The 27,934-nt window shown below is 42.9% G+C and overlaps 1 protein-coding gene across 2 annotated transcripts in view; it reads left to right on the forward strand.

Annotated features, from left to right (window-relative positions):
- Positions 1-913: 913 nt before the first annotated feature.
- GLIS3 (GLIS family zinc finger 3) overlaps positions 914-27,934 on the forward strand; it is a 394,973-nt gene continuing 367,952 nt past the window's right edge. Inside the window, exon 1 of one of the 2 annotated variants that reach the window (XM_036496801.2) lies at positions 914-1,434. In XM_036496801.2, coding sequence (XP_036352694.2) covers positions 1,047-1,434 — 388 coding nt within the window. In that variant the 5' untranslated portion in view covers positions 914-1,046. The remainder of the gene's footprint in view (positions 1,435-27,934) is intronic. The other variant, XM_058657335.1, reaches the window with a different exon arrangement.

Here is a 27,934-nt window from a genome sequence, read left to right on the forward strand (position 1 = left end):
ACTGTGTCTTCCATGGATTTGGAGTGGTTGGCGCTGCCATAGAAGTTGGCTACTTCAACTCCTGCGTTTTGGGGAGCTGTTTATCCCAGAGGTGGAGCATCACCTGTGTGCTAGGTAGCTTTTTTTGGGGGATCATGCCCCTGCATGGTGAGCCTACTGGACAGCTCACTTTTATAAGGGTAATTCTTTATGTTTTCTATAACACCTTCGGCGTAGCTTCTACTACCACCCCGCCTCCCAGGATCTTAACACAAGGCTAATATATTACGTGTTGATTCTGTTTCCATTTCTCTAAGCCAGGATTATCACGGAACCACAACTCTGATATTGCTGTGAATATCTGAATACATGCAATTGGAGATTTAGGCAATATTTCCAGGCAAGACTTTCATCTTTTTTTTTTTTTGAACTTAGAGATTATGAAAATCCCGCTCTTATAGTGATTATGAAAACACAGCTCTTAACAGTGAAAATCAGACATGCCTTCCCTCCCCAGTACTCTCATTTTTGAGGCCGTATCTACTCTCAGAGTGTTTATCTTTGAAGCATTGCTCTTGCGGCTCATGAATGTGGTGCTTTTGGGTTCCCTAAGACCCAGTGTAGCAAAAAAAAAAAAAAAAAAAAAGCCCAGGAAAAAAATTGTTGTGTGGACAGACCCTTTAGGAAGCAAAATTAGCTGCCTTTTACAGGCTGGCACCTGTAGCCTGGCTGTAGTTGCCAAGAGCACTGTACCGAGTGGGTTTTGCCGGCAAAGAAAACAACGCAGTGGTCCGTAATCCACACCTCCCATGAATCCCAAGGGGAAGAATGGCTGTTCGTGAACCTTTGTATTGATTGATTGAGTGACCCCATTCTCCACAATGAGGCCATTTTGTTGGGAGTGCTTCTTTTCTTCATGGTGTACCTTTTGTTGATTTTTACTTTTAAAATGCCTGTATTTGTCTTTTAAACAGGCTCATAAACCATACCATGGATAACTTATTGGACTTGGCCTGAAAGGAGTGAGTAGTGCCACTACTGGCCATCCTGGCGACAGGTTTTTCAGGATGAATGGAAGGTCATGCAGCATGAGTCTTCACCGGACAGCAGGAAACACACAGGGGCCTGGGATGCTTAGTGGCCAACACGGTCCTCTCCTCCGAGGTCACTCGGGGACGCCCGGCCCCTTGTCCTGTGGCAGCACAGCGAGCCCTGCTATTGGAAGCCTTGCTAACAGTCTCCATCTCAAGATGCCTCCTGGAGGAGGGATGGCTCCTCAGAACAACATGGTTGAGAGCCCCATTCACCTACCTGCCTTGAGCCCCAGGAGACAAGTGCTCACCAATGGGAAGCCCCGATACCTGGTCACCCAGGCTGGGGGCTTGTCAGGGTCACACACTTTAAAGCCAAAGCAGCAGGAATTTGGAAACCCTTTTCCTTCAAATCCTGGGAAAGGTAGGATTTTGTTTTTGCATTTTTTTTTTTCAAAGTGAAAACTAATTTTTTTTTCTCCCCCTAGTGCCAGGAAATCCTATGGAAAGAACAGATCATTCAATGTCAGGGTCAGAATGGATGGTTCATGATGACATATGGCTTGTTCAGTAAGCTGTGTGTGTGTGTGTGTGTGTGCATGTGTGTGTTTGGGCAAAGGATACATATTGGTAAATAAGTGCTTAATATCAACTTGGCGATGTCTCATGGGACTGGAAAAGAGGGCAAGCTAAGACAGCATGATCAGAGACGGAAGGATGGGATGGCTAGTGGTGACAGGGTGGGAGAATGCTTTCCAAGAGCCTTTCCTCTGGATACAGTGAGGAATGCCAAGCCTCACTGGGGGGCTGCCTTCTGGGGGCCAAAGATGAGGAGGGTGACTGAAACTGTGCTAGAAGTGCTGGAAATGAGGTGGCATTTGGAAGGGAAGAGATGGAAAAAGATGTTAGTAATAAATGAGGAATCAATCCATAGAAAAGACAAGAAAAATACTTGGAGGAAACTTTGCAGTGTTTGTAGCACAGGTATTAAGAGCATCATGAAAAGATACATTTTGTGCCTGTGGAGAACTAGGGAAGTGGGTTGATTTGAAATGCGGAAGGAATGTGCTTTTAATGCAGTAGTGTTGACTTAATCTGAATTAGGTAAAAGTTTTTAAAAGATTGGGAATTGCAGGGACTGGAAGGGTAGAGAGACACAGACAGAGAGAATGCCACTTCCTGGTTCACTCCCTAGATACCCGCAGCTGTTGAAACGAGGCCGGATTGAAGTCAGCAATCTGGAACTTCATCCAGGTCTCTTACATGGGTAGGAATGGCCCAACTCCTGGAGCCATCATCAGCTGCCTGTTAGAAGCCTCATGAACAGAAAGCTGGACTCCCGAGGGGAATTAGGACTGAAATCCAGGTAGTCTGATTGGAGATATGGTATCCTAACCACTAGGAAAAATGCTTACCCTCAACTGCCCTGTGTTTTAAATTCATGAAGAATCATGAAAGAATAGCAAATTGCTTTAATGATATCCCGCATCTAGAAACTGGCAGTGACTAAATGAATTCGTATTGCAGGCTAGAGTGAAAAAGACCATGTGTCCATGTGAAATATAACTTTGTTAAATAAATCAGCATAATTATAAATTCCTTAAGGTATTTTTAACATTTAGTCTTAAATGTTCCTATGAAAGGTGTTTGCAACACCATGTAGAATTGCTGTTAGCCATCTTGCAAATAGCCATTCACTCAGTTAAGTAAGGTGTGTAATGATTTACATTGTTTTAATGTCTGGTGAATCCTATTTACAGACAAGTTGATAGAACTGGGCAGAATCAAAAAGTGTCCTGAACACATAGCTGTTAAATTCTCTTTCTTGTTTATTTATTAATACCTAGCTTGGGTTTTGAAGGGTTTTATCTGATATTAAGTATGTGAACCTAGGGGAAACATCCAAATGAACTGTGACATTGTTTGCTGCTATGTTCTTGATGTGGCAAGCTAAGTTCCTTAATATGAAACTTAGGTGTTTGGGTTACTGAGACAGTCCCAGTGAAATCTTCAAGTTCATGCTTGACTAACGAACTGTAACCTGCTTTATATGTACCATAGCTGTGTTTGCAATCCTGACAATAGTAATAGCATTAACAACTTGCATTTGTTATATCATAACTTAGTCTGTGTCAGTCACTGTGTTAAGTGCTTAACAATTTGTAATCTCAGGTTTTTTTTTTTTCTCGTAACAGCCCTGAGTTGTATGCTCTGGTTGATTGACCTGATAAGGTAACAGAAAGTGTAATCAACTTCATTGTCACCAACCAGTAAAGAGATGGGAATATTTGGTGGAGAATAGAAGTGGCTATAATTTCAGATTACAATAATTAATGCTTAAAAAAAGTGGTTAGCGTTGTAATTATGGTTAAAAAAAAATAAATGCTTCTGATATTGAAGAGATAGTGAGCTCTTGGGGTCAGTACACCTTGGAATATATGTAAAATATAGGAATGCTTCCTGATTCTTGTTTTTGGTCTTCTGGCCCCTTGAGCTTCCCAGTATGCACACAGTAGGGAATGTGATGGACATAGATAGAGACCAAGGGTGCTGCATAATTAACCACTCTAGCCTCGTATCGTAGACACCATTACTGCTCTGGATGGTGCCCGAGATGGCTGAACGTGTCCTTTTCAGTTCTCGATGGACAGTTCCTAAACTCTGCTGTAGTTATGGATGGTGGTGATCCAGGACTGTTTGAATGTACTACTTACTCGACAATTCATTATTGAGTCTACCTGAGTGTATTATGGGCAAGCTCCTGTTCAGGAGCTAGAATAACCAGTAAAACGTAGTGCTTGCCTTCCAGGTATGAAGGGAGTTAGACAAATAAATTGGCAGTTTAAGCATGGGGAGCTCTCTGATGGGGATGTGCTCTGAGTGACAAGGCGACATCAATTGGGGAGCCTGGGGAGGACAACCTGTGCTTGATTCGTGGATCAGGAGGACAGGAGGGTGTTAAGGCAGACAGCTGTGTACACATACACACATATAGCCTTCTATAGAGACATAGATTTAGCAGGATGGTGGAGAGAAGCATGCCTGAAGATCTGCCTGGTAAACAAGTATTTTCATTCCACTTGAAGCCCAAAGTTCCAATTGAAACCCCAAGGAGAGTGTATGGAAAAGTCCCTGTTGGAAGACTGGTGGGAGGAGAGGGCCAGTGTTTCAGTTGGAATGCAAAACCAGAAGATAGCTGATGCCCGTGTCCAAAGGTCATTAGGCAGGAGAGAATTCTCACTTGGGTGGGTGGGTAGGAGGGTGGAGGTGGAAACTTTCTTTTTTTTTGGTTCATTCAGGAAGAGAACTTATTTGCCCTTATTTGGTCCATTCAGAACGGTCCATATTTCGGTGAGACCCATGCATGCCCAGGGAGGGAAGTCTACTCTGTTTCCTGATTTGAATGTTAGTCTCATCCTGAAGCACCTTCGCAGGAACACCCAATGTAATACTGAACCAAATACTTGGGTATCTTGCAGCTCAGGCACGTTGACAAATAATATTAGCTATCGCATAGACAGTCATTGCTTTGTGATAAGGCGCAGCTTACATGGGAGCCAAGAAAATACATTTTCTAAATCTGGAGCGTGGTTACTCTGAGTGTTAGGAATGCCGTGGGGCTGTGTACAGAGAATGTACATTACCGAAGGACTGTCAAGCACGTGGGCTTCTGACTTCACGTGAGGATCCTTCTCAGTGCGAGCCTTTTGAGCACAATGCATTGGATAGTACTATTCGTTGACTGAAGGACTGAGTTCTGCTCAGTTAGAAACTCAGGTGAAGGGAGTTGAACATTAAAGGATGTAGTTTCCGAAGAGTGCCTCAAGATCTCTGGGGGTACCACAGTGACCTCAGGGAATCACATGCTGTTTTAAAATTCAAAGGAAACATCAAGGATACGTGGCATCCTCGCAACACCGGACAGATGCTAGCTTGAGGAAGCCGACAGGTTCAACACTAAATGGCAAATGTGCTTCCTTTGGTGGTGTCAGATCTTTGTGAAACTGCACTTTGAGTAGCTGTGACTTTAAAAAGCAAGCGCTTTGTGCACCCATGTTCTTAACAGCATCATTCATAAAAGCCCAATCATGGGAGCCATCCAAGTATCCATGAAGAATGAATGGAGTATGTATAATGGAACGCTCAGTCTTAACATGGGAAGAAAAACCCCAGAGGAGGTGCATTTAACTTAATGGCTAAGACAATCATTATCAAATGTTTGTGCCCCAGATCTGGGGGGCAGGATGGAGGGTGAGGTAGAGAGAGTTGGACACCTGGTTCTGGTGTGTGGCTCCTGCTTGCTGCTAATACAGACTGTGGGAGGCAGTGTTGGGAGTAATGGATCACATGTGTGTGGGAGGTGTGGACCGAGTTCCTGTTTCCTGGCCCCAGACACTGCAGTCATTTACCAGGGAACCTCAGTGAGTGGGAGTTGTCTCTGGTATAGATCTGTCTTTGTATCTCTCTGCCCTTCCGGTAAATATCTAAGGAAAAGCATTTTAAAAAAAGATAGGAAATGGCGACACATGCCACAACAAGGATAAACCCCAGGAAATGCTAAAAGAAGAATGTCGGTCATAAATTGACAATAATGTGTGATTTGTCTTCTATGAGTTTTTTTTTTTCTTCATCCTGGAGACAGAAAGACTGGTGATTGTCAAGGTTTGAAGGGAGGGAAATAGGGAGTTAGTATTTGATGGGGAGTAGGAAAAAATTCTGCAGAAGGGTGGTGATGGTGATAACCGTACCATAGGAATGCATTTCCTGTCCTTGAACTGTACGCTTGTAAGTGATTTAGACGACAGATTGAATACTCCTTATATTTGCCACAGTTTTTTAAAAAGATCAAGTACCAAGTGAAGTCAGCTTGGAGCAGGAAATGAGAGTTGGTAGTGTTCATTCTTACTGCAACATGTGTCAAAATGGAAGAGAGAACATTTGAAACATATCCCATCAGAAATTGTGGTGGAGAATGAAATCAAAATACCCTATTTCTTTTCATTTGTATCTATTTTGCCTCCCAAGGAGCTTTCCCAAGTGCCCTGCCTATTTATTCTCATGTAAACTAGCCAATGATTACATAATTTATTTATTTTTTTGAATGGGCTCATTCTTGGGTCATGGGTTTATCTTTAAGCTTATACTATTTAACTTATACTATTTTGCATTATGCTCTATTTTAAAAAATGTTTATTTTTTTAAAAGCAGTTTTCCTACCATTATCTCTCACAAGCCAAAGTAACTTTTAGACACTTTCATATATTATTCCCAAATTCTTAAGTATCTTTCATGCCATGTAACCAAAATATCTTAATTAAAACCAAGGAATTCAACCTTGCTGTAACAGTATTATTTATATATAGTTGTATTTTACAATCTGTCTTCAAACTGCTTTCCAATTATTTTTTGCTAGTCATTATTTATAATATGAATAATTTTATTTTTCCATTTATTAATGCAGATGTCCTTTATTTCTTGGAAAAGATCCAATCAAAGACCGTGCATTTCTCTTTAGTCTCTTTTGGTTGAAACTACGCCTCTCCCCTGGCCTAGCTTTGTGTTTCATGACTAAGTATGTTGATACCTTCAGAGTTCAGATCCATGGGATTGCTGCATGATACGGGAGTGCTCCATGATACTTCTTCCTGACGAGGTCTTGGGTAGGCACTTTGGGCAAGAACACTGCCTGGATGATTTGTCAACTGGCACCAGGAAACCCCAGGTGTTCTTTTATCCTGGGGTCCCTGATGTTGCTACATTTGATCACCTTGAGCATGCAGCGTGACTTTATCTCTGCATTGTGAAGAATACCTTTTCCCCTAGAAAAGTAATGAATAGCCTCATAGGACCACCCTGTCCTCCAACAACCTTTTCTAGCATCTATTGATGATGTCTGCATGCGTATGATTTTATGGTTGGTTGTGTACTGGGGGGTTTTGGATTCTATCCTTTTTTTTTTGTTGGAGATCAATGAATCAATGTAATCACATGTGTTCATTTTTAGGATTTACTGTGCCATAGAATTCATCATTGTTCTCATTTTTTTTCTGATGTTCAAATATTTGCAAATTAGCCTGATGGGCGCCTCTTATGGTCACTTCTTACATCTTCTTGCCATGTTCCCATGAAGCAGCAACTTGCTTTCAGGCATAACACAGTGTCTACCCTCCCTTGTATTTCCTTGCCCCAGTCATGGAATCATCTATTTTCCCACAATGCTCCAGTCTCCCTCACAGGGGAGCAATATTTAGAAACCGCATGTCACAGTGTCCTTATTGATTCTTGGATGTCATTGCTGTTAAGCCCTTGCTGTGCGTGGAGTTAAGAGGTGTATTAGAAAAAGAATGAGTTCCGATTGAAATGCGACATTACTGTGTTTTTCCATGTAATTCCTCATTGCACACAGTATCTGGTTCCTAGCGACTTTATTGTGTTTTTATTTGCTCTGTCCTACAATCAAGCTACTTGTAGTTTTATGTTTCTGAGATATTAAAAATTAGACTTAAAATTGATTGTATGTACATTTTCAATGTACCCAGATAAGGGTGTTGCCGTTTATCAGAGCCACATGGAAGACATTGTGCAATTGGCAGCTCCCTGGTAGGATTTGTCAGCAAAGGATCCTGGTTATATTGTACCAATAATAGCGTTCCCTCCACTTCCTGCTCCAACAGTTAGTCATTGTAATTAGACTGGTGAAATGCGTTTTTCAAGGCACCTGGGAAATCAGTTTTATGATCCCCACTTTAAGCACATTTGACACAACTATTTAAATATTTAAGTCAATTCTGCATTTGCAGGACCCAGAGGACTATATAATTGGGAAGATTTTCATTATAAAGGTTTTTATTTTACCGTAGGGCCTCTGACATTGCTTGTTGGCTCTACTGTCCTTTGAGACAAAAGGAGTTAGTTATTCATTAGCGTTTGTGGGTTATTCATTATTGTTGGTCAGAAAAAAAAAAAACAGAATAATATCAACAAAGAACGCCAAACTAATTGGGATTAAAAAAACTCTTTTGTGCTTCTCAAGTCGGATGTCTGTTGTAAAGACCTGGTTTAAGGAAGATCGTGTATTGTGAGAACCTGGGAGATCTAAAAATTAATGTTCTTATAAATAATACAGTAAGTTGTAGTTTTATTTCTCACCATTGGTGGTTGACTAAATTAATTGGTTATAATCTAGGGCTTAGGTTAGGATTTGATTTCTCAATGTGTCAGTTAGCTTCAGTTTTTGGTCCCATTACAACATCTTACATTTTAAATAGTGCCAGTGATTTAAGATGCTTTATCATCTTTGTTTGTCTTTATCCCTGGAACAGTAAGAGGCAATGAGACATGAACAGCACCATCATGTTGGATCCAGAGTAAGAACAGCATTTGGAGTCTCCCATGGTGAGAGCTGTGCAGGTAACAGATTAGCTGAAGAAATTTGGGGCAAAGTACATGGTTACTTCTTTTTTTCACTTCTGCTCTTTAATCATTTATACTGCCTTGCACTTCCAATATGGCTTCCTGCAGAATTAGAGAAAATAAAGTTAATATTCCATAAAAGGTTCCAAAAATAACCAAATCAGCCGGAGACCAAAGACATTATTCCAGTCGGGGAAGCCAGAGTTTTCATTTTGTCTCGCCAACAAGGCAGGTGAAACACAATGTTTACTTTTATTTACTCACTGGGCTACACAGGGTCGGCTTTGTGTGAGTTATTGATGCTGGGTGTAAATCAACCTGATGCTGGATTTCCAAGTATTACTAAATGGCAGGCACGATTTGTTCCAGTTATAAAAGCATTGTGTCAGTCTGGGGGCATTCCACCTTTGAAAGGATACAGTATGTACCAGTAACCCACTCCCCACCTTCCCGACACATATCAGATTCTATAGGACAGGCAGCTGAAATGTAACAGTCCCTTGGTCACCTACAGCCTTTTTAGAGGGTTAAGCAGGCACAACCCTGGACTTGTACAGTACTCTACAGTCGTTTATAATTCATAAGCTTTCCCATTGATTATCCCAAGGGATTTGATCAAAGGCGTGCTCCTGGGAGGCAGGGCAAGTGTCATTCTGCCCCATTGTAGGGGTGATGAGACGGAGGCTTAGTTGGCTGGCAGTGTGTCTCTTTGTGTTCTGTAGGGGTCTGCATAGGGCTGTACACTCTCAGCTGTCCTTCTGTAGGTGTTCTGAGAAATTCTACCAGTATTTAAGGTTGCCACCTTTCCATAAGGAACTTACCTTAAAGAACTCTAACCCATTCAGCCGTCACTCTGTCCCAAGAGCTGAGGAGTGAGTCCTTCCTCCCATTTAGGAAAATGTGCCTTGATTATTTTCAGCATTTGGCTTCTCAGAGCAAGGGCAGCGCTGAGTTTGTGTGAAAGAGTCGAGTAGCCTCTGTGTTGTGGCCGCCAGTGTGTGTGTGTGTGTGTGTGTGTGCGCAATATTGCTGTCTGTGTGAAGTCTTAACACAGGCAGGTGGGCTGTCACCTAGCCCGTGAATAGATTTTGCTCCTTCTGACTCATCACATTTTAAAGACACAATGGGTGGTGACTTGTATTTAATACCTATTTTCATGGCTGCCTTATTTGCATAATGGAAGGCATAGAGGGTCTGTAATTGGCTGTGACATAATAAACAAGTTAAAAATGAATCTTGGCGGTGTGTGAACTGGATGCTGCACTAGAGCCGGAGCACCGACAGTCTCCGCTGTCTCTCTGGGAGATACACAGCCTCGGGGCCACGCTGGATGTGTGAGATCTCGGGTGACTCAAGTACACCGTGCTGGGTGTGTGAGTAGTCGTATAGGATTCCAAGTTCAAAAAGGGTGTGTTGCGTGTGAGGGTGAATGGTCTGTGCTTGCCATCTTGACATTCGTGACAATTTTGTCTTTGACTCTAGCTCTGAACGTGAGGTCTGCTGAGCCGTTGGAGTGTACACAGTACTCATGGAACCTCAGCTCATGCACCTGCTGCCACAACAGTCATAGGACCCCTTGTCCCCCATTCAGTGCCACTGCGCCCCAGGAGGGGGACCTAGGCGTGAGGAAGGTGGGTCAACCATGGCTGCCCCGTGTGCCCAACTGTAAAGGCAGCTTTGAGCACCTTTAAGGGTCTCTGCTTGTCTATGAGGGAGGGTTCCAGGTTAAAAGCAAATTTGAAAGTATCCCCGCGAATCCAGAGAGAGATCTGAGACAGACAAAGCCTTTTTCTTGCCTTTTGAAATGTTTTCATTTTGCAGTTGTCCCCACAGATGCTGTAGCTGGCTTTTCAAACGTTTGGTGAAATTTGAGAACCATTACTGTAGTCGATTGGGTATACACTGGTTGCTGACCCATTAGATTCAAGGTCTAGTTCAGGCTTTCCTGGGGTGTGACCTTGGCAAGTCATTGGTCCTCCCTGCTGATTTCCTCATTTACAAAATGAGAGTCATGTTTTGTCCTCGTTGCCACGCAGATGGAATCTAGACGATGGGGAGAGCCTGGCTACATGTCCTTCCTTGGGTGGGGGGTCTGTCCAAGGCACTCTTCATCTTTGGCTTTCATTCCAGGAGGCTCAGAAGTGAAGCTGAGCCTTCTGGATGGCCTGGCAGTGGATGGGGATGGAGAGAAGGATTCCAAATGGGGCAGGAAGGTCAGTAACCAGTCTTCAAATCCATGGTAGTGGATGGAAAGCGAGAGCCAAGAACCCGAGAGAGGCAGGGGTTGGGGTGTTGAGGCAGGAAATGGATGGGCATCAGAGAGTGTCTGGCCCACGGAAGGGACTGGACTGGGAGTCACTCACCTGTGTGGCCATCTCTGAGGCAGGTAGAATGGTGGCACAGCAAATGGCATTTGTTTCTGAGGGTGAAATTAGATGATACCTGTGAAAGTGCATTTTACAGGGCAAACTGCCAGAGCCATATAAAGTATTGTCCCTTGATTACAAGAGCACAGTCTGGGTCTCCATAAACCACCATCATTATTGCTACAGGACGTGGCTTCACTCTGCCTACCTTATTCATTCATGTGATTTGTCTTCTGAAATAAAGACCTAAAGCTTAGTCCTGACTCCCATGTCTGGGCAGGATTATAAACTCCTTGGTTTGTGCATTTAGAACCACAGAAGTTCAATATATTAAGTTGTTTTAAAAATCTAAAGAGAAAAAAAATCTAAACCTCAGTGAGCAAGAATTGAGTGAAGCGGTATTTTACAAATGTCTCATACAGAGGTTTTACTCTGTTTAAGGAGCGTAAGCGTATCCTTTATTGTCTGTCCAGGGAAAGTTTCAAGAATATAGCAGGAACTCTATTAATAATTACACCTAGGACTACCTTGCACAAACTGGTCATTCTATATTCAGGGAACATTTGATTGTATCTAGATATAGAATCTTACTCAATTGCCTCAAGGTGAGGCAGCTCAGTGTTCTTAGAATGAAGCTTATTAAGTTAATACAAAAATTGCCTCTTGGAGTCAGTGAGTGATTATTTGGATATTTTTATGTGGGAGACATACATTTCTAGTTACTCTAGGATTGAAAATAAACTAATTAGTGATTATTTAGCATTTCCCATCTTCTAGAACTGTTCTTAGCTGTACATAGCTCCATTTAATCTTCCAAACGGTTCTAGAAGTCTCCCTTACTGAAAACACAAGAGTGGCTGAGAAAAAAAATGAGGTGACCCAAAAATAAATATGAACTGCCTTTCTAATAAAATAAGTCAATCTTTTTTTTAAAGATCCATTTTATTTATTTATTTTTTTCAGTTAGAAAGTCAGATATACAGAATGAAGGAGATATAGAGAGAAAGCTCTTCCATCCTTTGGTTCACTCCCCAAGTGGCAGCAATAGCTGGAGCTGAGCCAATCTGAAGCCAGGAGCCAGGAGCCTCCTCCAGGTCTCCCATGCGGGAGCAGGGTCCCAAAGCTTTGGGTCCTCAACTGTTTTCCCGGGCGACAAACAGGGAACTGGAAGGGAAGTGGAACAGCTGGGATATGAACTGGCACCCATATGGGATCTCAGGTGAGGATTTAACCACTAGGCTATTGTGGCAGGCCCAAAATGGATACATCTTTAAAAAAAATTAGTCAGCGACTGAGGCCGTTGCTGTGGGCTGGCTGCTGCACTGAACAGAGCTGATTTTGATCTCAAAAGTAAGATGTAACCTACAGGACCTTCTGTGATGGCCCTGGAGCTCTTTTTCTCCTTATTTCTGGTAAAACCCCAGGTATTGTTATGCTAATAATCCAACGCTTGGAGCAATGCAGTATCGCAGTGGCAGTCATGTGGCTAGTATATGGCCAAGCTGGTATTTGCCTCTACGCGCTATGCTGAGCCTCTCACTGTCGGTTCTTGGGGTGAGTCAGGAAGTGTTGTTCTTGGTAGTGTTATGACGAGTAGAGCAGGAGTCTAGTGCTGTCTACTGAAGTACACTGGGTCTTCCAAGAACCTTATTGGAGATTGTTGTGGTTGCAGGTGCCTGAAACTCATAGTGATGGCTTATTTAAAGCAGGATTTATTCTAGCGAATCAAGGGTGTTTCATGGCACCTGAGAGGCGGATGTGCGATATGGCAGGGCTATGGGGATCCAACACTTCCGGGAGACTTCCTCATACTCCTTCTTCAGAGGTAGTCCCCGATCTCGGCTTGTCTCTCTGCATCGCTTCCTTCTCCCTGCAGACTGGCCTTTGTGTTTGGGTTCTGATTACTCACAAGCGTTTCAGAGAACTAGAATTAGTAGGCCAGATTATGTTGGAAATATGCTGGGGAATTCAGCACAGTTTGGGAGCAAGCATGTGAGAATGAACTTGCGTTGAGAGCTTACAACATGCCAGACTTGGTGATAGACCGTGTTGGTGATATGGTTCAGCAGAGCCAACTTGCTTAAGACCTGCCTCTTGGAAATTGTGAAACCCACTACTCAGAGAAGGGAAGTTCCTTTCCTTGGTGTAGTCAGAGGCACAATGAGGCGGGTCCCACTCCAGGACCCTGCTTCTTCCAGGTGGTTTTCTAATGCTGTGAGCTGTTACAGGCACATTTGCCCAGAAGAAAGGATTAACTCGTGCGTTATAAGCATTCACTGGGCAGACTCAATGAGCTTTAGCTAGCTTCTCCCCATAGTGTGAGCTTCCTGCCTCCTGTCTAAATCTGTGTGTGTTTGGTCCCCTTCTCTTGATTATTTTCAAGCAAAATTAAGGGACAGTATTTACTACTCATCATTAGAAACAAATCATAATAATTTCCTAACCTATCCATGAAGGGCCTAAAAAAACAGTATAATTTATAATAAAATAATGGTTAACCTATGAAGAGGCTCTGGCACAATCGTCTGAGATGGCATAATGAAACAGTGATAAACTTGCATCTGAGCAAGTTTTATTTTATTTTATTTGAATTTGGTAAAATTATGTATTGTTGCTTTCACCGATACAGTTTGCAAAGTAGCAGACAGTGCTTCATAACATTTCTATCAAAACCGTCATCAGTTTTGCCTAGATTTGTGCTATAACTCTCCTTTTTGACTATTTAATATAAATAAGAATTGGGGGATAATTTGCATACACAGCATAGAATATGTATGAGCTCTGTGACGGTGTCTGTGGTTGACAGAGACAACAGCCCGAGAAGACAAGCTCTCGTATCTCTGGTGGAAGAATTGAGTTGGAGATTACCAAGAGCTCTGAGTGATCTGCTGACGTTATCAACCAGGGCAGCTCCGGGATTAGTAACTGCTCTGGATACTTCAACGTAAAGAATTTAGTATCAGGGATTTGATAAACAGCGTCCAGTGTGACAGTTTAAGCCTCTGCTTGCAATCCCAGCACACTCCGTTGGAATGTCCGTTTGGATCTTGGCTACTCTGTGCCTGAACCAGGTTCTTGCGGATGCACCTGCAAGGCAGCAATGAATGGCCAAGTGCTTGAGCCATTGCCAGCTGTGTGGGAGAGGGGACATAAGCAGGTCCTGGATTTGGCCTGGCCTAGCCCTGGTTAGTGCAGCCATTTGGGGAGTGAACCAGCAGGCAGAGAGCTCCCTCTCTCTCTCTCTCTCTTTTTCTTTGTGACTCTGCCTTTCAATTAAGTATGTAAGAAATCTTTAAAAGAATATTTTTAAGGATTGATTTTATTTTACTTGAAGGCAGAGTTACAGAGAGAAGCAGGTAGAGATGGAGAGATCTTCCTTCTGCTGGTTCATTCCCCAAATGGCCACAACAACTGGAGCTGAGCTGATTTGAAACCAGGAGCCAGGAGCCTCCTCTGGGGCTCCAAGGACTTGAGCCATCCTCTGCTACTTTCCCAGTCTGTAAGCAGGGATCTGGATTATAACTGGAGCATCTGGGACTAGAACTGGTGCCCATGTGGGATGAAGCCCAGCCTGCTAAGCCATGGTGGCTGCCCCTAAATTTTTTTTTAAATTTTATTTTATTTTTATTGGAAAATCGTATTTCCTGAAAGGAGAGGCAGAGAGAAAGATCTTACATCTGCTAGTTCACTCCCTAAGTGGCTGCAAAAGCCAGAGATGAGCCAGGATCCAGGAGCCCCTTCTGGGTTTTCCCATATGGGTACAGCCTGTCAGGTGGTCTAGCCTGGTTGAGTCAGTCCCCATCCCCGGCTCTCATGCAAACCAGCAGGTGCCACAGTACCACAGAGTTAAATCCACAAGTGCCCTAGAGAGTCTGTTCCCAGATCTGGTGCTCTTGCATTCTGGTGTGTGCTGTGACCCATCCTGATACGGTCTACCCCCTGCTCCAACAGTCTCAGGTGGGTACTGCAGCTCACCTCTGGACCCCCAACTCTAGCTTTTGCATGCGGGGCTCTTCAGCCCAGCCCAGGTGTCCCACTTGGGCAGTTGCCTCGGCCTGATGCACACCTCCTGCTAGTTTCCCCTTAGTCCATCTCCGCTCCCTTGGCTGTTTGTGACTGCAGTGGCTGTGTGTGTGTGTGTAAGCCCCCACAAGTCATCCCTCCCCTATCAGACATTCCCTGAGCTGTTTCCACTCCAACATGTCCCCAGACCCCCTTCCCCGGGCAATCTGGGGGCCAGGATGGCATGTTCAGCCCAATGTTCCCTTCCTTCCCCACATATCTTAAAAACAAACAAACCAACAAACAAAAAATAATAGAATAGGCAGCAGTGCTGGCTCACTGGTATGGTTAACACAAATTTGGCATTAACCAAGCCCAGAAGGGCAGCCTTGGCTGCTTTTCTGCTAGCAGTGTAACATTTGCCTAGGTACAAGGCAACCTAGGGGTTTTATTCCTTCTGGCACCCCCATTTTCCAAAGCCTTTTTTCCCAGAACATTTTATGAAGAATCAGTTCTTTAAAACCTTCTCATAAAGGGGAAATATGAAAGTAGAAAGCCCTTAACAGCAGTTCTGTAAAATTTGTCAGCTTTTTCAGAGTCAAACATCGGACGTGTGAGGCATACTCTCCTGCAGGTACTGGAAGACTGAGGTATAGTACTGCTTTGGGTATTTGTGTATGAGCCAGGTGGTTGATTTTCCAGGTGACAGATGAAGTTACGAACTAAGGTGAAGGTATTTTATTACAATATTCTGCTTTGGTTGACTGCAACTTATGAGAACTTGTCACCCCTAGGAGTTTTTGTTTGGATTTATAATCTGTAGGAGGGGGAGACATTGTAATGTGTGTAACACGGGTGTTAAAATGAGGTGCCAAAGGCCGCCTGACGTGCCTCAACACCCTAATATATCAGTATGTGTTTCTTCTGAATGTTTTGTATTCATCTGTGGCCACTTCTCTTTGTTGTACTCTGCTGTGACTTAACATAGAAATCCCAATTTTAGGCAGGAAGAACTATGGCTTTTTTTTTTTTCTGTGTAAGGAGGCTGAATTGAAGGATGAGTGTTTATTTTAGTTCCATCACTCTGTTTCCCAGAGAATGGCACTAAGCACAGCCTAGGAGTTCAAGATGCAGGCCGAGAGTGTGATGTGTGTGAAATTCACTGTCAATTCTGCTCCTCTTCTGCCTCGTACCTGGAGCAAGTGACTTGCCATCTATAAGGAATGACACTTTCACTAGTTTCACGATATCTTCACCCGTTACATAGAATAATGCGTAGCTGGAATTTTCGCATAATGCCTAGTACTTAGGAAAGAGTAAATATATTAAATAGCTTTGTGTGTGTGTGTGTGTGTGTGTGTGTGTGAAATTAGTACAGTAGAAATCAGATCCTAAAGCAGATCACAGATCTTTTGAGTTCATGCTCTTTGTGTTGTCTTTTTCAGTGGGTGTAAGCTCTGTGAGTGAGGACAGAGGGCTGTGATTTCCCTGAGTTCTTGAGAACCCACTGTGTGCCTTCTTTAGCAGAGGCAAAGTCACTCCCCTTAGCTTAGTAGGTCATGGAGGACCTACCTAAGACGTAATGTCATGAAATAATAACAAGTTCGTCTAGTCAAACTTCACTGATAACGAATGATGAGGCCTGAGAACATTGAGAGCAGATTGTTCGCGGAAGGCAGAAGGAGAAGTGAGTATAAATTCCGACTTGATTCTGGCATGGCCAGAACATTGAGATCCTGAGGGTGTGAGGTTGCCAATGCAGAGATTGCAAGCCTTGGCGTCTTTGAAAGGATCTGGCCAAGGATTATTGCAAAGGACATCATCTTAGCCTCAAATGGCCTGGGTAGAAAGGTTAAGAGTGGAACCCAGGAAAACCCATTAGCTTATTGTAGCAACCCTAGTGACAGCTGGTGGCTTCGACTGGAGTGGCAGTGGGTGGACAGGTTAGATTTGGGATTGTTTTGGGAGTGGAGCTGAGAGGGTTGGCTGAGGATTACTTGTGAGGCAGCAAAGAAGAGAAGGCTCAAGAAAGACTTCTTGGGTGTTTACCTTGTACAAGTCTGGAGTTGGCAGGGGGAGATCCAGTATCTGCTTTAAATCTGTTGTGTTAGGGATGCCTGTTTATCTCTTGATGTTGGGTTAGAGTTGAACATAAGAGTCTGAAACGCTGACGTGAAGTGGGTGCTGGAGAGAACTTTATGAGTTGACAGCACACAAATGATGCTTGGTGTAGTGGCCAATGCATGCGCCTTGGACAGTCAAAGGCAGAGGCTAGAAGAGGAAGAAGCTAAGAAGATGCCACCCCCACCAGTGAGGTAAGAGGAGAGCCATGGTAGAGGGTGTTTTAGATCTTAAAGGATAGAAGTATTTCAAGAGGGAAGGAGTGCTTCATTAGGTCATATATTGCCAGAAAGTTCTCTAGCAAATTGACGAAGGCCACTGCTACCTCTGATGTGCTCATTGTGTCTCAGCTACTCACCACCGTGTCTTTCCTGACATATATTCTAATTGGAACATGGTAAAACTTAAGAAAAAAAAAACAGCTGCGGCACAGATGGGTGGGTGGACGGATAAGTGTGTGAAGGAATGAACACGTCTAACTCTTGTCCCCCACGCCTTTCGTTCTCACTCCTGTGTTCCCTTGTCTTAGACTTTGCTTTCAGTCTCAGCAAGGAAGACAATCCTGTGATGATGATTAAACACACACACACACACACACGAAATCATCCTTCTCGCTTGTAGCAGTCTGTAGTAGATTCGATATGTATTTTACATGTCAATGAGTGAAAACTGAAAGTTCTGACTGACCTTCTGCATTATACTTTAGGGTGAATTCATTAGAAAGCTGTGATCTAATCCATCCGCACCACATTCCCTCTCTTCGCTATCCCAGCCACTGCAATGCTTTTCTCAGAGTCACTGGGCACTTACCCAGTACCAGAGGCTGTTGTGAATGGCAGCTAGGACACTTCAGTAGGCAAGGTTAGCGGTTACTTTACACTGCAAGCCCAGGACACTTTATGTCCAGGACCCCCCACTCTCTTTTTTTTTCAAACAAATACAGAAATGATCAGTCTCTATTAGCTAGTGTGTGAAGTGCTGGCTTAAGGTAGCTCATAGTTTCAATATAAGGTCATCACATTCCTTTTAGTGATGTCATGGCTTTGCAAAGCTGAGCTTTGGGGGTTTGCTGTGGCAGAAAGCTGATACTGTGTAACGATCAGTGTGGAGCAGGAAATGAGGTGATGGAATTCGATCTTATTCTCCAGTCTGAGAAGTTGTGTGGTGCCCAGCAAGATACACACCCCACTCAAAATGATGGCTGCTGAAGAATGAAGTGAAAATATTGTTCTGATTTCAATGTGTAGTTTCTTATTTCTTCACATGGCTGCAAAGTCATTATAAAATGAGTGCTATTTTTTCTTTTTAAAGTCTGTTGATTTTTATTAATATAAACTGAACAGAGTAAGACATGAATCCTTGATATGTTATTTGGATCTGCTTTTTTTTCTTTAAAGATTTATTTGTTTCTATTGGAAAGTCAGATACACAGAGAGGAGGAGAGACAGAGAAGAAGATCTTCCATCTGCTGATTCACTCCCCAGGTGGCCAGAACGGCCCAAGCTGAGCTGAGCTGAAGCCAAGAACCAGGAGCTTCTTCCAAGGTTCCCACTATGATTCTTGATTTAGAATTTTTTTTTAAAGACTGTGAGTATAAGAAGAGGGGAGAGGATAGACTCATCCTTCTATAAGCTCTGGTTTGGTCTGTTGTGGCCTTCCCTGCTGGTCACCTGCTTGCATGATGTTTTAGCCCTCTTTGAAGTGTTCCTGAGGGTGATTGGTTGAATTTGCAAACAAAACAAAACAAACTAACACATGTTGGTGAATGATTCTATTTCTTGCAAATGAATATTCTTGTGTTGTAGTTTGCTGGCGTCCTCTACTCCCAATTGGGTTCGTCACGTCCCCTGCAAGAGATGGTGGGTTTTCTGTCTCCTGTATTCGTCTTGAAATGCTGTGGCATGGTGCCTACAACCAGGACCACTGTCATTGTAGCACATGGCTAAAGAGATTTTATGAGCTAGATTGGGACTCTTCCTGACCATTCTGTTTATTTCCCTCTCTAAGGACTTGAACTCTGAGCACTGGACCACTGCCTTCTAGTGGGACATTCAAAGAGTATAGTCATCTGTAGCATGGGGACCCTCTTGGGAAGGTACCATGATTGGTATGTTCTACAGTTAGCCCTTAAAAGCTCAGAGAAATCCATATCTGTTCATAGCAAGAATATGTTTTTATCTTTTTGAGGTCCAAGATAGAAAATGAAAAGGACTTGTTTTCATGAGTTTCTAGGCACTGAGTTAGACTCTCTGAAATTCCTGAAAGGATAGGTTTATGGCCATGGATGAAGACAAAAGGCAGAGAAGTGAGCAAATTGCCTCCTGTGGCCTCAGCCATTGGCGCAGGGATCTCCAGAGGGCTTGGCCTGGCCTCATTTCTATGCTTTTCTTTGCTGAGTGGAGTGGCCCTCCTGTGAAGTTGTTGCCTCATTCTTGGTGCTGGCCTGGCCTTATTGGCATCAACCTTTAGAACTATTCTGGACAGAGTGAAGGATGCTTAGTGTTTTTGTATCCCCCTATCATAAAGAGTTTTTTTTTTTTTTTTAATTCACTTGTCTATTTCTTCCTAATCTTCACCTTTCCATCCACAATTTCCACCATACCCTCTGGTACTTTTGCCTCTCGAGGATACCTCCTTGCTTCCCTAAGTCCTTCCTTCTGTCCTGCCTCTCCATGTCTGTATCTCCTTGGTGTTACTTTCGTCCTGAAAGAATCCTCAAGTCTACCTCTCACTCTCAAATACCAAATCGGAAACATTATGCTGTAGCCTGAATGGAACAGCACAACTCTGCAAAATTTTCTGTGTTGAAATGATGGTTGGGATTCGGCTGGGCCCCTGTGAATTTTACCCTGAGATGAGTTTATCAGGACTCAGTTCCCCACTCCCAAATTTCTAGGATATCGTAACATTGAGAAAGATGAACTAAGACTTGCCACTTGGGTTTGGCTATTTGTAAGTGATCTTGTATCGATATTTTCCTTAGAAGTTCTGTGGGAGATGAATGCATTGCTTCCAAAGTATAACTGAGTTGATGGAGAACTGTATTGGTAGCTACACATGGGAGACATAGATGTAACTGAATTTTTTAAAGAATTATTTATTTTTACTGGAAAGACAGATTTAAAGAGAGAAGGAGAAACAGAGAGAAGGTCTTCTGTCCTTTGATTTCAGCAGCAACGGCCAGACCTGAGCCGGTCCAAAGCTAGTAGCCAGGAGCTTCTTTTAGGTCTTCCAGGCAGTTGGGTTCCACGATGGGCCATGTGCCATTTTATCTTCTATGGTAGAACAAGAGGGGAAGGACAAGCCCTATTCTTATCTTTGACTGTGTTCATGCCTATGGGTGTGTGGCTTTTGACAGCATAAGTCAGAGGGGGTGTCCGGGGTCAGCTTGGAGAGGGTGTGACTCCAGTGGAGGATTGTGGCTTTCTTTGTAGGTTGCTGGGGCAGAAGATGGGAGAGACCCAGAGACTACTAAAAGTGACATCTGTGTATAAATGCAAGATCCCCTTCCGAGCTGTGAAAACAAAGTCCCAAGAAGCGCTCTTGTATTCTTGTTAACACCTTGTGGCCTGGTTCTTTTTCTAGGTGGGGACGGACTAGATACAGTGCAGAAGCACTTCCAGTGCTGAGGAACCGCATCTTTCATCAACCGTTTAAATCAGAGTAAAACATTTACGAAGATTTCCTGCTTCTCAGCCTCTCAGGGACACGGGCCCTCTGCCTCACGGGGTGTTTCCTTTTCTACCAGATAAAGGAGGTAGAGTCATAACCAAGAATGACTTTCCTCTGATGGAAAGTTTAGTAAGTTCAACTGGAAAGGGAAAAATGATTGCCAGAATAAGGGCTCGAAGAGAGTGAACAAGACCGGTGAGCTTTAACGACTTGGATGGCCAGGTGGAATTCTGCATTCAGGTGTAATCTCTGTCAGGTTAGGGTTCCTTGTTAGGTTCTTCAGTGTCTTAGAGATGAAATGGATGATTGGTGTTCATCCTGGAGGCATTCAACAAGCAGGGAGATGCTTCCCTGGAACGTAAGATAGCTTTTGGATTATACTAAGAATCAGAAGTCCAGAGGAACTGGAGTAACAGGGAGGGCAGAGGCTTGTGAACTTTTTAATCCTAGAAGATGAATTTCTGGAAGAAGTCTTTACCAGCCCAGAGACATAGGGGTGCGGGGATGAAGACTGGGGGCGTGGAGACATTCAGAAAAGTTCTAGTCTCTTGTGACTCATGTCACGACACTGGGAGGATCAAGGTTGTGGACTAAGGAGGATCCATGCTGTAAAGTCCTTAAATGCCACGTCCCTTCTGTGGGCCGTGTACGTTTTGTTGAAGGATATTGAACTGTGTTTTATGAAGAGCACTTTGGCAGCCTCTAACCATACCTTCCCCTAAGGAGAAGAGTAAGGACACGTTCAGGTTACACTGAGAAATGAAAGAATTTTCTAAAACTTCTCTTTCTCCATGTCACTCAGGGTCTTCCAGAGTTGGCTTTGCTTGTATCCACCTTCCTTCTTCCAGGTCGTCATCTCTTCATCTTTCCCTGAAAACAAAGGTGTTTGACATCCATCATTGCATCTTTATGTGTTTGTAGCTCCTTGCATTTTTCAAAATGCCTTTGTGATAATGTGTCCCTTTAAGATCTAAGTGATTCCAGATCAAAAGCTGACTGTTGGTGAGCCAGTATCCCCTGGAAAGCACTTGATTGTGTGTGGAATGCTGAGACCTGGACAGTGGTTCTCCTCTGAGTGGAGGGATCATCTTGGTAAGGTCTGAGGCCCTGTACCTGCCAAGGAAGACAATCTCTCTGAACCACCACGATCCAGAATGGTTGTTACTCAGGTTAAAAACATGGTTCTAATGGGAAGTCAAATGCATATCTGAAACAAGTTATGGCAAGTAAAACATCTACGTGAATATGTATTTAGTGGTCTTTTGATGTAGGACCAAGGTCTTTGATTAATGGTCTTCCTCTTGGAGTCCTCTTCAATCATCTTTCTTGCACAACTCTTAAATAATTGAGCAGTATTGATTTCTTTAATGTACAATGAGGACTTAACATATTTGTGAGGCAATATTGACTGTCAAATCATTTTAGATTTAAAAATTCCCCCTTAAGATCTTTCATGGGCATTTTTATTCATTCTCTAATTAAGCAATGGATTTTATTTTTTTAAATCTCTGTTCAGTTGGGGCAGGTGTTTGGCACAAGGGTAAGATGCTTTTTGAGATGCCCATGTTTCTAATCTGAGTGGCTGGGTTCAAGTCCAGGCTGCAGTCTTAATTTTAAATTCCTGTTGATGCCCACAGCGGGAGGTACCTGGGTCCCTTCCTTCCATGTCTGAGATGGAGGTTGAGTTCCTGGCTCCCAGCTTCAACCTGGTGCAGTAGGGCTATTGTAGGCATTTGGTAAATGAACCAGTGGATGAAAGGTAGTCTCTCAACCGTATATCTCTCTGCCTAAACAAAAAACAAACAACAGAAAAATACCCCCTCAACACACACAAACATCTCTCGTTTTCCTAGAGAGGCAGCCTGCTTTCTTTCATGTATTATTTCATTAAGCTATATAAATACAAAAGGCATACAACTATTAAAAGCATATCTGTGATAAACACATTTGGGAACAAAACACGATGAATCTCTGTAATCATCTAACTTAATTGTTGGACACCAGGGTATGTTGGCATATTGGCAAGCAACATCCTAGCCAGAACACTTACTGTGCCATTGGGCAGTTCTCAGTGTATTCTCAGGCAGGGAGTGGAGGGCATGAGCCATTCTGGTGGGTGGGTTGAGGGATTCAGCTGCGCTTGACTCTACAGTAGTTGCCACTGAAGAGGTCCAGAGAACACATAGGTAGAAGAGGTCTGGAAGGACTTAAGGAAGGGTTGGAATTTCAGTTGGAGCTGGAATGATGTGTGGGATTCAGGAAACGAAGTTGAGAGAGAGAGAGAGAACATAACTGGATATTCTCACTAAAAAAGAGAATAGTTAAACAGACCATTGTCTATTGAAAATCTTCTACCTCAAGTAAGAGATCTTCCTTATCAGGTGGGTAAATGAAGATTTGGATTTACTCCCAAGTGTAAAATTATTGTAGTAGTTTGAGATGCTGTCATTTAGTCTTCTCCGCATCCATTGGGGACCATACCTCATCTGTCCCACGCAGATAATGTTTTCTTTAAAGAAATAGAGGCCACCTTATTTGTAGCAAGCTGCCGAAAGTTTCCCTTAGATGTCCACTGTAATGTGGTAGCCCTCTGCAATCATCCATCATCTATCTGACCATGATTGTTAAATGTTTTCTTTCTAATTTTTGGGATGGACTATGCCAAAGAGATATTTTCACATACTCTTTATTACAAATCTATGAAGTACAAAGAAAGACAAATTTTTAAAACCCATAGGGTCACTTTTCCATGCATAATTTTCAAATTAACCATAAAGGGCATTTGTAGCAAATGTTTGTGTGTGTGTGTGTGTGTGTGTGTGTAAGTATAATGTATATACACAAATGTACATACATATACACATATTTGGTAGACAAATAATAGAAGCATTTGACCTGATAGATGTGCCAAAGGCAGGTTTGCAGGTCTGATTTGAAAGTCAAATCTTAGAGGTAGGCACTGGGTTGACCTGAGTTCAGGTGGGAACCTTGATTTTTCCATACTGTTTCACCTCTGTCACTTCTGGCTGATCTTTTCTGGCCACTTTTCCACCCCCCTTCTCCTACCTGTGCTGTGTGACACAGGTTGAACAAGATCTGATCTTACTAAGCTCTCCGCTAAGTGGGGTTGATATGAAAAAATAGATTAGGGTGGTGGTCTCTTCAGGGCTATTTTGAAGAGTTTTAGACAGATGAGTTTGAAGACCAAGCCCAGGAGTGTCAGGATTCATCATGGTGGGTTTTAGGAAATAGACTAAAGTTTCATTGATGCATTGCAAGGATGGTTTTCCCCTGTATTTGTGGCTTGTCTGAAGTGTTCCTGTCTAGTAGAAATATAGGGAAAACAGCAGATAGGTGCCACGTATGTAATTTGAACTTTTTGGGTAGACACATGAGAGAAAAAAAAAAACTAACTGACACTCATGAAGTTAGTTTTGGTAGTATATTTTATTTACCATGTTATTCTAAAGATCTATATTATTTTATCACATAATCAATGTAAATTTGTGAAGGAGGTACAATATATTTCTTGGTGTGGAGTCCCCAGTGTCCAACGTGTGTTGTGTTCAGCATGTCTGTTTTTTCTTTTTCAGAGTGTCTTGTGTACCCTGCTAGATGAATGTAGGTGTAGGGCGTTCCATGGCGAGAGCACAGGGAACTTGGGAGCTGTGCATCTTGGAACACACTGGATATGGAGATGCTGTTGTGAGATAGTCTCCATTAGCCCGAGTGGGGTGGGGATCATGCCCAACAAGAGTTGGGGTCACAGCGTCTGGTGGCATGGGGGTCAGAAGGACCTTGAAGTGCCACTCTGTGCAGAGGCAGCAGATGAATTCCTATGGAGCATTGAATAAAGGCAAGTGTTCCTCAGAAAGAGAGCTGTTGGGCAACAGTTGTAGGATTTCCTGGTTAATAGCCAAACCTGAGCAGGTTTCTATAGATTGGTTGGCACTTACTTTTTCAACTTACTGGAGATGCTCTAGAATTAGAAGGTTGAAAATAGCCCTGGAGTACTTTTGGGGGCCCTTCAAAGACAGCATGCTCCTGAGACTGAATGGGGTGGAACTTGTTTCTTAGGACCCAGTTTGGATCAAGAAGCACCCACAGGAACAAAGTGGCTTACTGATTGCAGAGCACTCGGGGTACACAGTCACTTCCGAGTGAGTCAAAGCCACGGCGTACAAGAGGTCTAATTTTACTCCCAGACTCAGGAAGAGAGCAGCGATATTATAAATATACATTATGAATGTGGCTGCATTACGAGTATTACACAAAATTCCTTTGTGTTTTAAAGCAAAACATGGTCTTGCAGAAATAGTCTTGAGTTGACCGTGAACTCTTTCTGGACACGGCAACTTTGTCCTCGGGCTTGTAGTTTATTTTCTTTTGCTTGTTAGGAATCTTGGTGGAAGCACTCTCTGTCCTCCTTCCCACCCTGCGTTTTGCCCAGATGTGAGTTTAATTCACTGTCAGGTTGCAGAGAGTACAGCAATAGGCAAGGAAATTCTGGCGAGGTCATCATTCCAATGGGGGATTTTCTAGGTAGGAAGAGAAGTTCATCTGAACTCGGTGTTTTGAAAGAAAAGGATTGGCAGTTGCTAGTCAAGAGAAGGGTTGGTAGAAATTGAGTTTAAAGACGTGTGTGCACACAGACATATTCATGGCAAGTAGACACATACGTACACATACATGTGCTTTTTTCAGAGTGTTCCCTCCTATCTTGTTTCCCTGCTATCTTGTTTATTTCCACTTGAATTTTGCTTTTACTAAAATATGCTGAATATGGCTATACTTAGCTTCTTTGTGCTCTCCATTGCAACTTGTGTTTGAAGTTCTTTCTAACTCTCTTTGCTTTCTTCTGATTGTAAGACTAATGTAGGTTGATGATACCATGCCATTGAGTTATCTATTAATATTGTAGTCTGACTACCATGTTGTATTTTTCTGTTAGTGCATTTTTTTTTTTTGGTGGAGGGACAACCTTAGGAAAAGAGGGTTGAAGAAGGGGTGTTAATTATAGGAAAGATAAATATGTTTGCATTATGTTATAATTTTGAGAAGGGGTGTTAATTTTAAGAAAGATAAATATGTTTGCATTATGTTATAATTTTCTCTATCTAGCAATTGCAGTGGAAAAAAACCAAGTGAAAAGATTGTGGCTATAATTCATCTTAGAAAACCTGAACTTTGAAAAAAAAAGTAATTTAATAATGGACAAAATAATTCAGATGAGTGTGACAGGCTGTTACACTGTCTTTTTTTTTTTTTCCTCCTACTGACCGCATTCTGTTTCATTAAGACTGCATTTAGCGATAGCCTCAAAGCATGCTTTAATCAGCTGTTGCTATATTAAAATGGAAACCTATTCAGTATGCCACTTAATAACTAGGGAAGGGGTGGGGAGGGAGAGTTGGTAATGGAAAAAAAAATCACGAAAAAATCCTCTCAATCATGTTTTTAGCTGTGCTTCCCTGCAAAGAAAGGGTGCAGTCTTAGGGATTACCCAGATTACTCACAAGTCCAGCCCTTTGTTGCACTGAGTGTTAAGATGTGACGGACATTTTCATTGTACGGGTCAACCTCGAGCACTCCATCTCCGGACCTGAGGGCTGGTTCAGGTCTCTAGGAACGGTGACCAGGTTAGCCCATTCGGCCCAGTGCCCAGGTCTGCTCATGAGAACTTCAGCTTCTCCAGTCACAGGGCGAAAGGCTTGCCAGCTGCTGTGGGGAGAGAGGGCTGCTGACGAATGCAGTGTTCTCAACGGGCGTCCCCAGAGCCAAGATGCTGAGCAACAGCTGTCCTGATGCAGCATTTAGAGCCCAGCTCTCCGCTGGTCCCTTCCAAAGGCTTTGCCCCAGGGTCAGCGCTGGGACAGGGTTTCATTCCTGAAAGCCAACCTTGGAGGAACTGATGTCAAGTGGGCAGACGAAAGTTGCTGGGCTCAAGGAGAAACAGCCCACAGGGAGCACATGTTTATAATGTTCCTTGTTGGGTAGCCCTAAGAGGCGCATAAGCTGTATGGCTGATTCTCAGGTTTCTTTGCCTTTTTTTTGTTGTTGTTGTTGTGAAGGAGTCACCATGGCTGGTTTTAGGACTACAAAGTGGGAGAATGTTTGGCACTTATGTAAAATGTCAATGAGTCCAGGTCTGTTTCCAGAAGGAAAAATGTAATGTTGGAGGGAGGGGTGATCAGGGGTCCTGTGGGCAAACTCCAGCTGTCAAAGCAAAATATACTCATGTTCCTGTTGCTCTTTGCTGCCAAAGTAACAATTCCCTCTTCTGCTTTATTCTGGGCGCAGGTTGGAGGCTGGAATCGGGAGAGGGTGTGAGATGACTTTTCTCCTGTAAGTCTGTCTTTTGGCCACGTTGTATCTCAGAGAGGGAGTTCTTTGGGGGATTTGGGGAGAAGAGACTTGAAGGAAAGCAGACAGGAGTAGAAACTGGGCCTGGCTCAGGGAATGGTGGCCCTACATGCTTACTCCTGACACTGGGTTAGAAACAGGACAGGGTGGCCCACAGGAAATTCCTGGGGAAAATTTTTTTTTGTTTGTTTGAGAAACATTCTTAGGTAGAAATACCAAGAAACGGCTTCAGAACTATTTGAATCAAAGGTGGAGAAAAAGGATTGGGGATGTCCCTGGGCTGTGAATTAGGTAGGGAAAGTTGCTTAGAACCATGCCAGAGTGGCTAAAGTGCTGAAGTGGCAGGGCCCTTTAAAAGGGAAAATAGGTTTCCAGTGTTTCCAAAAAACAGGAAGAGAGAAATGAACCTGTCAGTAGTTATTCTTTCAATTTAAAGTTAATCTCAAGTGAAACAGTGGAAAAATATTACAAAACAAAAGGCACGTCTGATTAATGAGACAGTTAATCAGGTCATGAGAAGCAACAGTCTCAGAAAGCAGATTTTAAAAATTCACGTTTATGGAAGTAAAGGGTAAAATATAGAACTGAGGACTAAGTGTTACAATTTGATCATGAAAATCCTATCCCGATAGAGCTGGATTTGTGGTTTATAGCCACCATTCATTCGGAATGATAAAGATGTCATTTATTTTTTTATTTTCTTTTTTCATTTGTTGGTTTTTAATCGCATGTCAGGGGTCACTAGCTTGAACCTGAAGCAGAGTTTAGTTTTCTAGTTTGCTTAAAACTATGCTTTCTTTTTGCATATTTATTTTAAAGTATGTATGGCCGTATATTACTGCTTTAACTATGTTCTGGGTTTTTTTTTTAATTCCAGTTTAAAAAGTTTTTCCCGTTGTCATACTTTTTCTGGCTGCATAATATACTATCTAGCGATGTATTTCACCATGCCTTATGATTGGTTTCTAGGTGATTTCAATCAGCATT

This window comes from Ochotona princeps, chromosome 31, assembly GCF_030435755.1.
Source record: "Ochotona princeps isolate mOchPri1 chromosome 31, mOchPri1.hap1, whole genome shotgun sequence".
In the NCBI taxonomy this organism is placed as follows: Eukaryota; Metazoa; Chordata; class Mammalia; order Lagomorpha; family Ochotonidae; genus Ochotona; species Ochotona princeps.